Here is a 15,497-nt window from a genome sequence, read left to right on the forward strand (position 1 = left end):
AAACACAAAACCACTGAACGAGGACGCCTTGATGCTCTAGTCTCTGATACCAAGAGATTCGTGTATAAATCTCTAAGAGTATCCTCTTTCATCCATCAGACTACTTTTACTCTACCTTTGTTCATCATACCAGCGCCCCAACCGTTCCATCTCCCAACTCAAATAACTTCAACCCAGACAAATCATCTTGTCCCTGCTAACCATGGAAGAGATTCGAGCAGCACAAAAGGCTGGGATTGTCATAGGTCTTTCAAAGGCCGGAGGTTTCCTGCCTCGGATTGATATTGACCAAATGATTGTCAATCAGCCCGACACCTTCAATCTGTTTTGTCTCGCCATGGTTGAACTCAAGTCAGCACCTCCATCAGACTGGATGGGCTACTATCAGATTGCCGGCATCCATGGACTTCCAACCCAGGTCTGGGACAATGAGACTGGGGTCGATAAGAAGGGACAGGCCTCAAATGGCCAAGGTTATTGTCCCCACGGGGATGAGAAATTCCCCACTTGGCACCGTCCTTATATTGCAATGCTTGAGCAGACTGTCTACCTGAAGATGCTTGACATCGCCGAGCAGTTTCCTGCCTCGGTCCGGGATACCTACGTCAAGGCGGCTGAGGCCTTTCGTTTCCCCTACTGGGATTGGCACCGTCCCCGTGGACTCGAAGCGTCATTTCCCGGTGTCACTCAAGAGGACAACACGACCATGTCGCCCTACGACTTCAAGGTGCCCAGAGTCTTCACAGAGCGTTATATCATGGTCAAGCAACAGTCGGACAATCAGCTTGTCCAGATCAACAACCCTTTTGCCTACTTTGAGTTTCCAAGGGGCGGCATGAGTGGCACTGATTTTGACATCCGCAAGGACCTTGCCCGTGATCGGACCAAGCGCTATCCCGTCTTCTCAAACGAGAGCCTAGCTGTACAAGCTCTGAATCTGACTCTCAACATGGCGCGAGAGTCTAAAGTCCAGAATATTGTTGACATGATCACTGGTCCCGGTTACGACACGTTTGCTGCTTTTGGGTGGACCAAACCCCCCACAGATACTCGGAAAAGATATGAAGATATCCAACCTTCAGGATCCCTTGAGTGTAGTGAGTAGCAGTTTCCATTTTGTTGTGATTCATATTCTGTTTTCCAGTACATGTTGACCAGCTACCTAGTCCACGGTAGCTACCATGTTTGTTCTGGTGGGACCCAGGGACACATGTCAGAAGTCCTGCTCGCTGCATTTGATCCCATCTTCTGGTTCCATCATTGGTATGTAACCATTCCGATATGAAGTTGCGAGCCAAGAACAATTGCTTCTATATCTGAAAATTAACTCCTGCCTTTTCAAAAGTAATGTCGACAGACTGTTCGCCGTGTGGCAGTCTATATATCCCGACTCATGGATGCAAAATGAGAATGTTGATCTTCTGCCGTTCCGTGCCCCTGCGACCAACGGCTCATCAAAGTACTGGACTTCTCAAACCGCCAGGACTACCGAGAGATTCGGTTACGTTTACAGCGATGCCCAAGGCGCGGCGAAGGATGTGCAGCAGCAATTCAAGAACCGCTACGGCTGGTCCCTGCGGGGCGCAAATGCTTCCGGGAAGCCCCCGTCAGACATGGCACCGCTTAACGAAAAGGTTGATGCAGCACAAGTATTCCAATTCCAGTATCATACACTTCCAGCTTCCATCTCCAAGACTTTGACATTGATTCCGGATGTTTTGACAACGTCGGAAGTCTTTCCACCATTCGCAAAGACTAAAGTCATTCAAGTTCAAGACAAGTCTTCTCAGAAGCCACTGATCCAACCATCCTCTGAAAAGAAGCAGATCGCCCAGCAGAGGACGCTCATCCAGGCGGACCACGATATGCCCATGGGAACTGCCCCTAATATAGACGAGTCCAAGGTCGATCGTCAATGGTACATAGACAGCGTCGTTCAGAGGTACGTCAATTTTGGGATCTAGCGATCTTCCACCGCTGACTTCTTGCTCAATCGCTTAGACTCGCTCTCAATGGTACCTTTACAATCTATTTCTTCATTGGAGGTGTCCCAGGCAATGATGTCGCGCCGGCGCATTATTGCCTGTGTCCCACCCTCGCAGGCGACATGCACATCTTTGCGGCACCCGTCGAGGCCTGCGACAACTGCGGACAACACCGCGACGCTGCGCAGCTGGAGAGCGGCACCGTTCCAATCAACCCGATCCTGTTGGACTACAAGATCACTGGTCATCTCACAGACCTGTCGCCAGACCGCGTTCGGCCGTTTTTACTTGATAACCTTCGCTGGAGGGTAGTCAATGTTTGTGCATCCCTCTCAATCATGAGGGAACATGAGCTAACTGAATCAACTCAAAACAGGGAGCCGGGAATCTTGTTGACCCGCGACATGTTACAGATTTCCAGATTGGGGTCACTTCCAAGGCGACTGCGCTTGATGGCAGTGGCCAAATTACGGTGGAGGATCATGCTCAAGTGATCCAGCAGATCATTGAACAATCTCCTTAGGCTGTCTAGGTTAGGTTCATTGATCTAGAGCCTGGTTAATGCTGCTGAAAGCCAGTGCAAGATATATTTTGGTGGAGGGTTTCTCTAATTCATGGTTCCCTACAAGAATAGCTTTGCAATACCAAAAGGCCTACCGTTGCGCATACCTTGCCCTTACATCTTGGCAGCAATTTTCAATTAGGTAACCCGTGCTTTATCGGTCTTGCCTTCTTTGGAGTCTCCGAATAATTGTTGAAGCATAATATGCACCAATAAGATGCAAAATGATATGATTCAACATGAGTCAACCGGTAAGTCTTGTGCATATGCATCCCGTTAAGAGCAGTTATGCCGATCACTTTGCTAGTGTCACATATTCAGCACCAATGCTGCTGAGCTTTGCGCCCTCGGTTAATATCGACTGTCTCTTTCTTTTTTCAAAGTACAAGTCGCTCGAATAGCATCTATCTGTGTAAACATCGTGATGAGCGTTGTAGCAATGGCACTCAACAATCAGGAAAAGATCATCTTGGAGAGACAGATTAATGGCCTTGCGGCCCAGCGACCGGGAAAAGGAAGCCTCTTGAGCTATTCAACAACGCTCGACAAGGTCATTCTTCTCATTAGCTTCACCTGTGCTATACTCGGCGGCATATTGAATCCCCTGATAGCGGTATTATAATACTCTGAGGGGGTTACAAGACGTACCGAGACAGCACTGATCGTGAATTAGGTCATTTACGGCCAAACCGTGGGAATCTTTGGCAGCTATTCAGGCTCTTCTCTCTCCCATGCCGACGCGCGACGCCAAATCGTCACCTATTCACTCTACTGGGTCTATCTGTCGGTGGCGATTTTTGTCCTCATCTATACAGCCACGGTCGGCTTCTACTACGTCGGGGAGCGCACAGCACGAGCTCTGCGCAATGCCTATCTCAAGTCCATCATCCGGCAAAACATGGCCTTTTTCGACACCCACGAGCCCGGGCAAGTCTCGACGCGCATCATGTCCGACATGACGCACGTGCAGGAGGGCATCACGAGCAAGCTGTCCATTGCCGTGACCGCCATGGCCTGCTTCTCGTCCTCGTTTGTGATTGCCCTCATTGTCCACTGGAAGACGGCGCTGGTGCTGAGCCCGGCGTTTGTCATCATGACGCTCGTCGGGTCCCTCGCTGGTGCGCGCATCGTCAAGTACCACAAGGAGGCCAAACTCGCGAATGAAAAGGCGTCTAGCCTAGCCCAGGAAGCCATTGCCTCGGTGCGGCACGTCTACGCTCTTGGGATCCAGCGCCATCTCGCCGAAAGATACCAGTCCTTCTTGGACAACGCGGGAAAACATAATCGCAAGGCGCTGTATATCATGTCCGTGGTAATTGCCTGGTCGCAGGCAGTCCCTCCTCTGGTGCACGCGCTGACGTTCTGGGCTGGTTCGCAGTTTCTCGTGCAAGGGAACATGACGGTGGGACAGATTACCACCATTGCTCTCGTTGTCGTGATAGGCGTCTTTGCCATTGTGCGGATATCACCGGCCGCCCAGGCGTTGGCCAACACCGTCTCCAGCGCCAGTGTGATCCTGGGCGAAATGGCCCGCCGCTCGCCCCAGGACCCGTTTGACGCTTCTGGTGGGACCGTGGATGACTTTCGAGGAAGCGTCGAGCTTTGCGGAGTCAATCTCGTATATCCCAAGAGGCCCGATGCTAGGGTGATGAAGGATGTGTCCTTTCGCTGTCCCGCCCTCAAGACGACGGCAATAGTAGGGGCTTCAGGTAGTGGCAAGAGCAGTATTATCAATCTGCTACAGCGCTTCTATGAGCCAACTGGTGGGCAGATATGTCAGTCTTCTGCAAGATACTATATCAATGTTGTAAATACTGACGTTTGGAGGATACAGTGGTTGATGGTGCCGATATTCAATCATTGAACATTCGCTGGTTACGTAGTCAGATGGGGCTGGTAAAACAACAACCAGTTTTATTCGACACGACGATATTCGAAAACATCACATATGGTAGAGTGAACTCACCCGGACAAGCTTCGAAGAATTGCTTAATCAACAAGTCATTGCTGTCGCAAAGATGGCGAATGCCCATGACTTTATATCCGCCTTGCCGGACGGGTATCAGACACGGGTGGGAGAAAATGCGACACAACTGTCTGGGGGTCAAAAGCAGCGCATCGCCATCGCGCGGGCCTTGATGCGAGATCCAAAGATCCTTTTGCTGGATGAGGCCACCTCGGCTCTGGACACGGGGTCCGAGGCGGCGGTGCAATTGGCGCTGAGCAAAGCGGCACATGACCGAACCACAATCGTCATTGCCCATCGCCTGAGCACTATCCGCCATGCAGACAATATTGTCGTCATGTCCGAGGGTTGTGTTGTAGAACAAGGGACGCATGCTAATCTCATCGCTCGCGACGGCCACTATGCGCGTCTCGTCCATGCTCAACAGGTTGAGGGCGAGCTTGGGGTCCAGGATGACGATCTTGAAGATGAGATTGCCACAGAGTCCGTGGTTGGCCCTATTTTGGAAGACGAAGTGCTCCCCACCTCGAAAACAGAATCTCGCGGGGATCAACATATTCCGATTGTTACTATCACTGAAGAGATTAAGCCAAATGGTTGGGGCCTGGGCAAGACCTTGGCCCTCATAATTCAATGGAACAAGGCCGAGCGCTGGATGTTGTTGCTTGGACTGGTTTGCTCCATATTCGCCGGCTTAGCATTGCCTGGGTGAGTATTCTCAGCCCATCCATCCTTTGATCTTCTTTCAGACGAGTCCAGTATATCTTACCCAGATGACAGTCAATCAGTAGTCTTTGCAAAGGCTCTCGATGTCTTGTCACTTACCGCTTCGGACTATGGAACACTTCGTAGTCAGGTGAATCTCCTTGCCGGTATCTACTTAGTTGTGGCCTTTGTCACATTTCTCCTCTGGGTCGGCGTTGGTCACGCGTGCGCCTACACCGCAGACAGACTGGCGCAAAGTGTTCGAAATGGCTGTTTCCGATCAATCATGTCGCAAGACGTCGAGTACTTTGACCAAAAAGCACACTCAACCGGATCCCTCTTGTCCACCCTCTCCACCAGCATAGACGCCCTCATCGGCCTGAGCAGCCCCGTCATGGGAGGTAGCTTGACATTTATCTGCACCATACTCGGTGGTATAGTCATCGCCGTGGCTTTGGGCTGGAAGCTGGCTCTGGCTTGCACCGCGACGTTACCACTAGTCGTTGCGTGTGGCTGGGTGCGCCTACAGATGCTGGCCATATTTGACGCACACACGCGGCAAAACGGCATCGACGCCGCATCCTACGCGGCCGAGATTGTCAAGTCGGTCAGCACCGTGGCGAGTCTCGGCCTGGAGGAGTTTGTCCTGGGCCGCTACGACGGGTTCCTCGCCAAGCAGTCGGAAAAGTCGTTCCGGTCCATCTTGTTGGCGTCGAGCCTGTACGCCGCGTCCCAGTCGGTCGTGTACCTTGCCAGTGCGCTGGCCTTTTGGTACGGCGGGACGCTGCTGCTCGAGGGAGAATACTCATTATTTCAAATCTATGTTTGCTATACCACGCTGATATCTGGCGCGCAGATTGCCGGGTCCGTCTTTTCGTTTGCGCCCGATGCGAGCAAGGCCATACACGCCAGCTGGGAAATTGACAGTATTCTGAAAATAGGAAATAACTCCATCTCGCGAGAAGAGACTGACGAGGAGAGGGACAAGAGTGCTGAAAAATCGCCCAAACATGTCGCCAAGTATACCCACATTGAGTTCCAAAATGTCAGCTTCTCCTATCCGACACGCAAGACGCGTCTTGCCCTGGATAACTTTAGCCTCAAGATTGGTTCAGGGCAATTTGTCGCCTTGGTCGGCCCAAGCGGGTGCGGCAAGAGCACGGCCTTGTCACTTGTTGAGCGCTTCTACCGGCCAGACGCCGGCACGGTCTTGATCGAGGGTCGAGATCTCGCCTTGTGTGATATTGACGAGCACCGGAGATCCATCTCGCTCGTCAGCCAGGAAGCGGCCATGTTTTCCACCTCCATTAGAGAGAATGTCGCCATGGGGTTGCCGGGAGAGGAAGTTTCGGATCAAGATATTTGGAATGCTTGCCGACAGGCTAATATTGAAACATTTATCAAGTCACTCCCGTAAGTACCACCCACTATTCGATCTAGCTTTCCCTTGTTTTGCGGCGTCACGGGTCAAATCGACCATGAAGCCTCCTAGTAACAAAAGCCATAGTGACGGTCTCTCCACCCTCGTCGGGCCCGGGGGGTGCATGCTGAGCGGTGGTCAGAAACAACGGGTCGAGATTGCGCGGGCCCTGCTGCGCGACCCGCGAATCCTGCTCCTGGACGAGGCCACGTCGGCCCTCGACGCCGAGTCCGAGGCCGCGGTGCAGGAGGCGCTCGAGCTGGCGTCGAGACACCGGACCACTGTTGCCGTGGCGCACCGGCTCAGCACCATCCGGAACGCCGACCTGATTTGCGTCCTGGATCGCGGCAGAATTGTCGAGTCGGGCTCGCATGAGGACTTGGTTAGGAAGAAGGGGAGGTATGCGGCGCTCCTGGAGTTGCAAGATTTGCGGTGATTTTAGCTGGCTTCACTCATTTAAAAAGCCGGCTATTTGTGCTTTTGCATACAGGTCAGATAGTGGTCTGAAGTAGGGAGTAGCAAAAAGCAATATGTCGAATGTCATGCAGTGAGAACAAGAGTCACGGGGTTGAACACGATTTGAGATCAGGTGAGTTTATCGTCGAGCTTGTATATTTATGATGGACAATAAATCGAATAGATGAACCAAATATACATGACTTCCGGGCACTCACGGAAGTGAATCAAAGTTCCAAGTGCTCCAAGGCAACCTGTAACATCTCAACTTTTCTCCATATTTCTCCCGTGCAAAATTGATCAATCTTTACCGGCCGCTCCATTCGCTCAACAGCTAGCATGATGCGTTGCGCATTCTCGTGAGCCTCTTTCAATGAATCCAGGTCCTCCTGAATCCGCGCCAGAACATCTACAAGCACACGCGTACATAAGATGAAGTCTCGTATCATAAAGCCAGAGGATAACATACCGGCTTCCCGCCGTATATATCGGCGCAACTTATTGACGCATCGCAAGCAGTATTCTTCAGATACCTTCTCTATCAATTGGCCAAACTGGGTGACCTCGGGCATATGAACCGAGGTATCGATAGCAGTCTTCTGCGAGAGACACTTATCAAGGATCTCATCTATAATTTATCAGACAGAGTAAACTAGTGGGCGTATATGGGTTCATACCGGGAACCAAGCCCAGAGGTACATTTGCGAATTCCAGGTCTTCCATCCGTCGAGGATAAAGACCAAGCAGACTGGCGAACATCACAACCTTCCACTTTCCGTCGAATACGTCCACTATCTTCCGTATGGGAGTGATGTCTTTCTCGCTAATAGGTCGAGCCTTACCCGGGGAATAAAAAGGTTCGCGAAGTTGCAGGACAGCTTTGGCCCATAACGAAGTCTGGTATGTCATGTTGGCTTTGAGAGCCGGGATCATATTTAAGAGATCTTTTGTGATGATCTTGTCGCACGACTCAACAAATGAGCGGTTCTCGATGCAAAGCTGTCCTTGAGCAAGATACTCGCCAAAGTAATAAGTTCCTGCATAATCCTTGGACTTCAAGCCGCGCAAAAAAAGCATGTTAGGGAGCCCGCCGGAGCTCCAAGGTTCACTGCCTTGAGATATTATAATCACAGTATCATCTTTGATTCTTCCTTGGAATTCCCTCATTAGCACCAAATCTTGTAGAAAAGTTCCATTGGGAAAATCTGTTGTATCGATTACACAGAATTGAATCTTGTTCATCGGTTCTCCCATGAATTTGTGCTTATATATGGCGTATTGTAGAGCGACAGCCAAAGAAGTCGTCCACGAGATAAACGGACTGGGAGGTAATAGCGAGTGATGTCCCCGTACGTGGTCGTTCAGCGCAATGGCAATGTCGTCGCCATCTCTGTCGAATGTATCCGTCAGATTGCCTTTCGTTGCACCTAGGGACTTCATCCATTGTCTGTCATTTTGTCCTGTGCTTTTGTCCGAGAACACGCGGAACAGATATCGAGGAATACCTAATTGGCTTGCAGGAGTACCATCATAGGGTCCAAAAGGTACCTCAAGTTGTGTTTCAAGGTTGGCTGGGAGGTTTTTGAGCCCAGCATTTATGGTTTCCATATCATGGTCCATAATTACTGAAGACTAGAGCTTAAGAAGTAAGAAGTTCGGTGATGAAGGGTCTATTGTGCTGGCAGATGTTGTCCACGTACGTCAATATATTGAACCTATATTCAATTTTGCAGCCTACGTCACCAGATCTGTGTATGCCTACGCTTGCACAAAAGAAGCGACTTTGCGAATCGTGACGTGAACTGGTGAACTTTGGTGCATATTTTCTCGAATGCTAATCGACCCCAATATATGGGCGAAACTTTCACATTAGGTGTGACCGAGGTGACTGTTAAGAAGAATAGGTAAGGTTTCGTAGCGCATAGCCGCTCCGATCCTAGGCAGATCAGTCCCTGCTTGATGATCCTCGTAATCATGCGTGCAAATATGACAGTCTATTAAATCGATGAGTGACGTGATTATCGTAGATCTTATGATCATGCGATTTGCATCTTGCCAAGTCTCAGTAACCCAGGTTTTATTTGATTCGTCCAAAGCTGACCTTGTATGATATTCATATTATATGATGCGTGCAATAATACAATCGCCTGCTCCGCCATCCAACTACTAGGGTACGTAGCTTGTGAAATCTATGCAATGGTCCGTGAAGCCTTACATTAGTATTTGACTTTTGGCCGTTGATGGGTGCCTTATAAGGTAAATGCAAGATTCGGTCCGAAGCGTCTTGTGCCTGCGTTGTCCGGCAATTCTGACTTGGCACCGGTTCGGTAGATGGATCTTGACCAAGGTTATTTTTTTTTTGCAACACTTGCACTGACTAGGCCGAGTCCGCGCTCAGGTTGAACGCATATGGACTGGTCCATATCCAGCCCTAATGTCTAATTCTCGCATCATGACCACTGGCATTGTTGCCTTTAATTGAATCATTTCTGAAGCCAATCCCGGTATGCTCAGTGATCAGGTTCTCCAGGCGTGTGTGGAACTCCATGCTCGATGGCCCAATTTCTGACACTCTCATAGTTGCGGCACACGTGGGGGGTGGTGTAGTCCGGCCAGGGGTCATTGTCACCAAAGGGGTATCTGAAAGCAAAGACATTGACATCGGCTTGGCACATGACGAACTGGCGCAACGCGTCGATGCAGTGGTCCATGTGGCCAGACAGGTCGTGAGGCTCGGCTGAGGTGTCACCACCTTGCGCCGCATAGTGCGCCTTGTAGTTGTTCTGTCGCATCAGGTTCAGGCAGTGCAGTTGGTGAAAGACCTCGATGGCTACACGGTAGCCATGCTTGCCCGTCCTGGGATCGGTAATCTCGAGCGCTCCCTCGGGGTCGAGTCCAATCTTGATCATTTCCTCTCGGCTGATCATGGTGTCGGGAACTATTTGGCTTCATAAGTCACACATTCAGGGTGTTTTAATGTATTGGAAGACTCACTGCCGTCTGTTATGTACTCCCACATGGCGTCTACATCATCTCCTTTTCCAACAAATGGTCCTTCCGGGACTGGCGGTAGATCAAAGTGCTGTATTTCGTATTTAATTGCCCCAAGTGCCGGTGCTAGATTTCTCGTATTAGTATTGCATGAATCCATGGATTCGGGTTGCTGCAAACACCTACAATATGTCTCTGGTAATCGGTCTAAACCCGGATGTTTTGCTGACTTGACGCAAAAGGATAGAGCAAAAAACGTCAAAGACAAGGACAATAGTACAGCGTGTGCGAACCACGCCCAGTGCGGACTTATGTCGTTGAGCCTGTCTAGTATCGTCTTCTTTTGCGTCCTCCACATCAACTTCTCGTCGACGTCGCTGCCAACACCTGTGAGAGGCTCTTCCTCCTCTTCAATAGGACCAAGCCGGTATGTTTTCGACATGATGATGTTCAAGATGATGAAACAAGAAGAATGAACAAGTAAACAATCACAATAGAAAAAAAAAGACACACCAGGTGTCAAGGAGAATTGAAATGTCAATTAGAAGGTGTGCCGCTTGTGGAAAGTCAAAAGAGAGAAAGATTACACAAGAAGAGAAAGTTGAGACGAAGATTTCCGCATCTTTGGAAAATCCTCCCTCAGATGCTCTTCGGCAGGAGTTTCTGCAAATTCATACCAAGAAAAGGATCTGGCGGCATGGTCTGTCACTCTGATTGTCGAATAGGTAGAGATGCCGCCCTGATGCCACTGCAACTGTCATGAAAGCGGCCGGGGTTTTCGAGGGAAAGCCACCGACTATACGGGAGGCGACGAGAGAAAACAGTCTAGCGTCAAACGCTATCGAGACGTCTCAAACCCTCCTCCTTGGGGTGGATGCAGCGCTAAAGAATAAGAGCCTCCAGGGGGGTCATTGGGCAATTGGAGGCTACTGCCAACATAACATAACGGTTATTGGTGGGAGGGGCGCTTGGGGCTCTTCCTAATGTTCGGTTCCAGTTCAGCCGCTCAACCCCGGTCCCCTGGATCTCAACCTCCACAGCGACAGACGACAAGTGCAAACTGGTCAAAAAGCAGTGATGCATTCAACAAACTCATCTGGTCTCCGGAAATAAAGTAAATGGTCGAAACTCGGGCTGTTCAAGATATTTGCCTGCCAACTATCACCATCTTTCCCGGCTAAATGCTGAAGCTTGGCATCGAAACAGGACCCAAAACCTGACATCAAACCCGAACAGTACAGACGGCATACGCATTATTGGCAATGGCTTCGTTTTTCTTTCTTTGTTGGATCCTCCACCCGACTTCAGCTCGACTACAACGTCACAATTCAGGTTTCCCCGTACTTGAGACCTTAGTCATCTCATGTTGCAGGCAAGCGCTCTGATGTAGGATTGTGTGCTTTTGATCCCAGTGTCGCATCGCTTCTGGCCCGCGGCACCGTGATCGTCTGTCTCTTCTTGGCGGTCAGTAGTTTCAGACAGGGGGTCCGAGACAACAACCCAGGGACCATATCGCCCTTGCGCCCAGCCACGGGGGATAAATCGATCTTTGGGCGGTACCAGAGAGATCACAAAGCCAATCGACCACCAACGATCTCCCTAATTGCTCGGATTTTTATCCGATATCCCAAGACCTTGGTGTCGAAAGCCAAGTCTTGACGGCCTATCATGACGGGTAGAGATCAACGCCGCCAATGTTGAGGCTCTGCGATCGCCCTTTCTTGGCCATGGCTCGGCTTTCCCTAAAGGAATACAACCTCGCGGTATTCTCACACAAGAGGTTTTCTCTGATCTCAGCTGAATCACTTACAAGCGTAGGCAGTCCTATAAACAGCTCGGGCCTCTTCTGCTCCGGTTGCCTTTTGTACCATTCAACAGTTTTATTTGCGTGAAATAGTTGCCATAGTCGAAACTGTCGCATGCAAAACTCGTCCCTTGCCATGGCGGGCCATCCCTGGCATCCCCCATGTTTCCACACTCACGATGCCGGTAAATGGCCGCTGCAATGATGCCCAGGATGCCTGTTGCCGATCAGGGAATTAGCTAGTATAGATATACTTATGCGACTTGGCTGGCCTAGGCGTTTTTAACTCATCTGGTGTTTAGTAATACCGCAAACGTCCGCATTCAGGTAGCTGCCTTGGATGGATACATGCCTTGAGACGTTCGAGAAGACGAGACAAGCCCCGGCTTCGAACCAAGTTTGAGCCTCTTCTCTAGTCCGTGTCTGGTCAAGACGGCAATGCACCAAAATCCATCTTGTGAAGCAATCACCTTGGAAGATGACAAAGACGCAAGGGGTAAGTAGGATGCCAGAAAGAGAGGGACTATGGACTTACAGGCTCGGGTTTTGTAGGCGTCTGGCCTGCCGCCAAGTCCTTGATATAAACCTCTCAAACTTTCTCTCTCTCTCACCGAAGAAAAAAAACTCTCTCATTCAGTATTCACCTGCATTAGTCTCACGGTTTGATACCATTCGCTTCTCGTATAGTCATTCATTCTAGCTGCCGGCCAGTACCATTCCTTACAAACATTTTTTTTTTGCTCATATATAAACCCCACTCTATTCAAAATGCACGCTCCTTCAATCATCCAGCTCGCCGTCACCGGCCTCCTCGCTGCCTCGGCTGCCAGCGGATTCCAGGTCACTGGTCCCCGCGACCTGGCCCGCCCTCTTGCCGGCGCCCTCGTCGCCTACGCCCTCCCGGCTCTGGCCTCTGCTGAGTCCATCGAAGCTCGCGAGCCTCACCACAAGGGCCGCGGCAAGAAGGCCGGAGCCAAGCGGGACGAAGCTGCTGAGCTCGAGACCCGTGAGCCCCACCACAAGGGTCGCGGAAAGAAGGCCGGTGCCAAGCGAGCTGAAGACGAGACCGCCGACGATGTCGTGGAGGACGACGTCGACGTCGAGGATGAGGTCGACGACGAGGTTGACGATGAGGAGGAGGCTGGCGCCGAGATTGAGGCTCGTGCCCCTCACCACAAGGGCCGCGGCAAGAAGGCTGGCGCCCGTCGTGAGATTGCCGCTCGTCACCACAAGTAAGTTATTTAGAATTCTCATTATACTCCTCCTTCTCGTGTCATGGGTTATGATATAAGAATGCTTACTAACATGTCATCAGGGGTCGCGGCAAGCAGGGCAACTAAATAGCCTCAATTTCAAATTTCTCGGATAGATTGTGACTATCAATCGATCCAAGGTGCAACTCCGGATATCTGTCGAAAACCTCTCTCTCGGTCGTTCGGCCGCGCTTGACCAGAGCGTACAAGCAGCAGACTTTTATGACTGTGAAACAAGAGTCCATTGGGGGAAAGAGATCAGATATTGTATGCACATAATACGAGAGGCGATATATCTTGGTTCAAGCTACGCTACGACAGCTTATCATATATATAACCCTTTCATCTTGATTTGTAGAGAGGATTAGAAAGAGCGCTTTTGATTAATGTATTGAGTTTACTGGTATTTGTTCAGACAAGATGATGACGTTTGTGATTGCCATAAGATGAACCTAGCCAAGAGGAGATCATACTCTCTGGGTAGATCATATCATTGTGCATAAGCGTACGAGATCTACCCCACGTGGTCGCGTGTCCAAGAGTCGCAAATAAACCTTTGCGCCGAATATTTGAGTTTCAGTATACTCTAATCCGAAAGTGTAAGCTCATTCTCAACAACAACCCAACAATCTACCCCTCTTTATCAAAAGTCATAGTTGTGTGGAGTGGAGCTGAAAATTATGGTCACAGAAGTAAATACTTTACGGACAACACTTTCACAATGACCATACCTGCTGAGATGAACGAGGTTATGGGTAAGTCAAGTGATTGATTAGTTGGTTGGGTATCTGTACGTATCTACGGGAGTAGTGGAAGGTATATGCATGTAGTCTATAGTGGAGCATGAAGCCCGAAATGAAGGAAGCTGGGCTTATATTTCAACAATACTCACCGTTGTGGCACGTGTCTTGATGTATTCCACCGCCAACTTTCATTCTTTATTAACTGTCGACCGGTCAACGTACGTTATAAGCTGAACATTATAGGTATTGCTCATTATCATTATCGGCAACAGGATTTCTCCTGCTGTGTAGTGTTTGTACTCCGCCAAGGCAATGACACAGTAGTGTGTGTAATAATATAACAATGAATAACAATTGAGATAATCATGGCCTATAACATGAATGGACAACCTTGATCGTTATTTTCACCTGATCCGTCGCACAGATCGATGTCACCAACTCAGCCGTTTGTTTATTATTTCCGAGTTTTTGCCGTTCCAAGATGGTTTGGCTTGTCCTCTAGATCCAAAGAATTTTTTCTTCAAAACAACCTAGACCCTCCTTGCAAGATACTCAATGGGAGTCCATCTTTTCCCCTGCAGTATGAGGAGGCAAGGCCTGAATCCGACGCCCGTTTGGCACGTGGCTTTTGAGAGATCGGCGTGTTGAAAGGTGCGATTCTAGCAGCCAGAGAGGGGTACAAATTAGAGCTATCAGGGCACCATAGGGAAATCTTCCTTGCTCTCATCATCAATAAACCTACACCACCTCTTTCTTAGAATTCTCTGTCCACTTCCCGTTCCTCCAGTTCTTCTCGGCAGTATGGAACTACTCAGGAAGGTGCCAATTCAGTTTATTATCAGTTCAAATAGCAGTCATCCGACAGGTGAAGCTCAAGATCTAGACGTTGTGGAGACTGCAATGCCAAGATGATCTTTTCATCATTCGCTGCCATATTTTGCAGAGGAATCAATGATATATCTTGGTGTGTACTTGGACAATGGGCAATCAGCATGTAGATATATTAGGTGCGCTAATAGGGTTGCAGTATCTTCTGTAGAGACGCTTTCTAAACTCCTGCAAATTCCCCAGGCATGTTTCCGTCGTCACGGATACTTTTGGCCTTTGCGGCAGCAGAATTCTTTGATAGTCCGGTATCTTAGTGTGTATACATCACGGGTATCTCGAGCCTTTGCTGAACACTGCGGTCCGCTCTCAGTTTTTAAATCGTGATCGCCTGGGTCAGAGAGTCGAAGTCGTACGAGTACATAAGGCTTGCCACAAAACTGATTCTTGTGGCCCTTGAAGGGAAGTACAAATTATAACTGGAACACAAGAGGGCCTGTATGCCGTAGCAGACGTCAGTCAGCTTACCCCTCAAAGTGTACAGAAAGGACGATGCATTCGCAAGGAAACCCCCCACGAACGAAGGGGAGTAGACAAAAGAAGAAGAAGAGAGAGGAGACAAGAGCTCCCGATCCCGAGACAAGGCCCGTGTTTGTCGCCTGCTTCTAGGCGGTAGCATGTTCAAGCTGCACGTTGATGGGGATTCCATGTCTAGGTAGGCAGGTATTGAAGCAAGTCAAGGTATGCATATGCAAAGCCCCTCTTTACGTGCTGCCTTGCAGACATG

The 15,497-nt window shown here is 49.8% G+C and overlaps 5 protein-coding genes across 5 annotated transcripts; 3 read left to right on the plus strand and 2 right to left on the minus strand.

Annotated features, from left to right (window-relative positions):
• Positions 1-202: 202 nt before the first annotated feature.
• PFICI_03761 (uncharacterized protein) lies at positions 203-2,508 on the plus strand (the record flags this gene model as incomplete). Its single annotated transcript, XM_007832342.1, has 6 exons — positions 203-1,097; positions 1,167-1,263; positions 1,346-1,715; positions 1,824-1,942; positions 2,002-2,302; positions 2,362-2,508. The coding sequence occupies 6 exons, from the start codon at positions 203-205 to the stop codon at positions 2,506-2,508; spliced, it is 1,929 nt and encodes a 642-aa protein (XP_007830533.1).
• Positions 2,509-2,986: 478 nt separating this feature from the next.
• Positions 2,987-7,074, plus strand: PFICI_03762 (uncharacterized protein; the record flags this gene model as incomplete). The annotated part of the gene is made up of 6 exons (XM_007832343.1): positions 2,987-3,160; positions 3,221-4,322; positions 4,382-4,498; positions 4,531-5,221; positions 5,294-6,631; positions 6,726-7,074. The coding sequence occupies 6 exons, from the start codon at positions 2,987-2,989 to the stop codon at positions 7,072-7,074; spliced, it is 3,771 nt and encodes a 1,256-aa protein (XP_007830534.1).
• Positions 7,075-7,321: 247 nt separating this feature from the next.
• On the minus strand, positions 7,322-8,714 carry PFICI_03763 (uncharacterized protein; the record flags this gene model as incomplete). The annotated part of the gene is made up of 3 exons (XM_007832344.1): positions 7,322-7,503; positions 7,564-7,722; positions 7,772-8,714. 3 exons carry the CDS (start codon positions 8,712-8,714, stop codon positions 7,322-7,324), a joined length of 1,284 nt encoding a protein of 427 aa, XP_007830535.1.
• Positions 8,715-9,604: 890 nt separating this feature from the next.
• Positions 9,605-10,527, minus strand: PFICI_03764 (uncharacterized protein; the record flags this gene model as incomplete). Its single annotated transcript, XM_007832345.1, has 3 exons — positions 9,605-10,032; positions 10,089-10,211; positions 10,272-10,527. The coding sequence occupies 3 exons, from the start codon at positions 10,525-10,527 to the stop codon at positions 9,605-9,607; spliced, it is 807 nt and encodes a 268-aa protein (XP_007830536.1).
• Positions 10,528-12,657: 2,130 nt separating this feature from the next.
• Positions 12,658-13,125, plus strand: PFICI_03765 (uncharacterized protein; the record flags this gene model as incomplete). Its single annotated transcript, XM_007832346.1, has 1 exon — positions 12,658-13,125. The coding sequence occupies one exon, from the start codon at positions 12,658-12,660 to the stop codon at positions 13,123-13,125; it is 468 nt and encodes a 155-aa protein (XP_007830537.1).
• Positions 13,126-15,497: the final 2,372 nt, after the last annotated feature.

Source organism: Pestalotiopsis fici (assembly GCF_000516985.1).
Source record: "Pestalotiopsis fici W106-1 unplaced genomic scaffold PFICI_Scf_2, whole genome shotgun sequence".
Classification (NCBI taxonomy): domain Eukaryota; kingdom Fungi; phylum Ascomycota; class Sordariomycetes; order Amphisphaeriales; family Sporocadaceae; genus Pestalotiopsis; species Pestalotiopsis fici.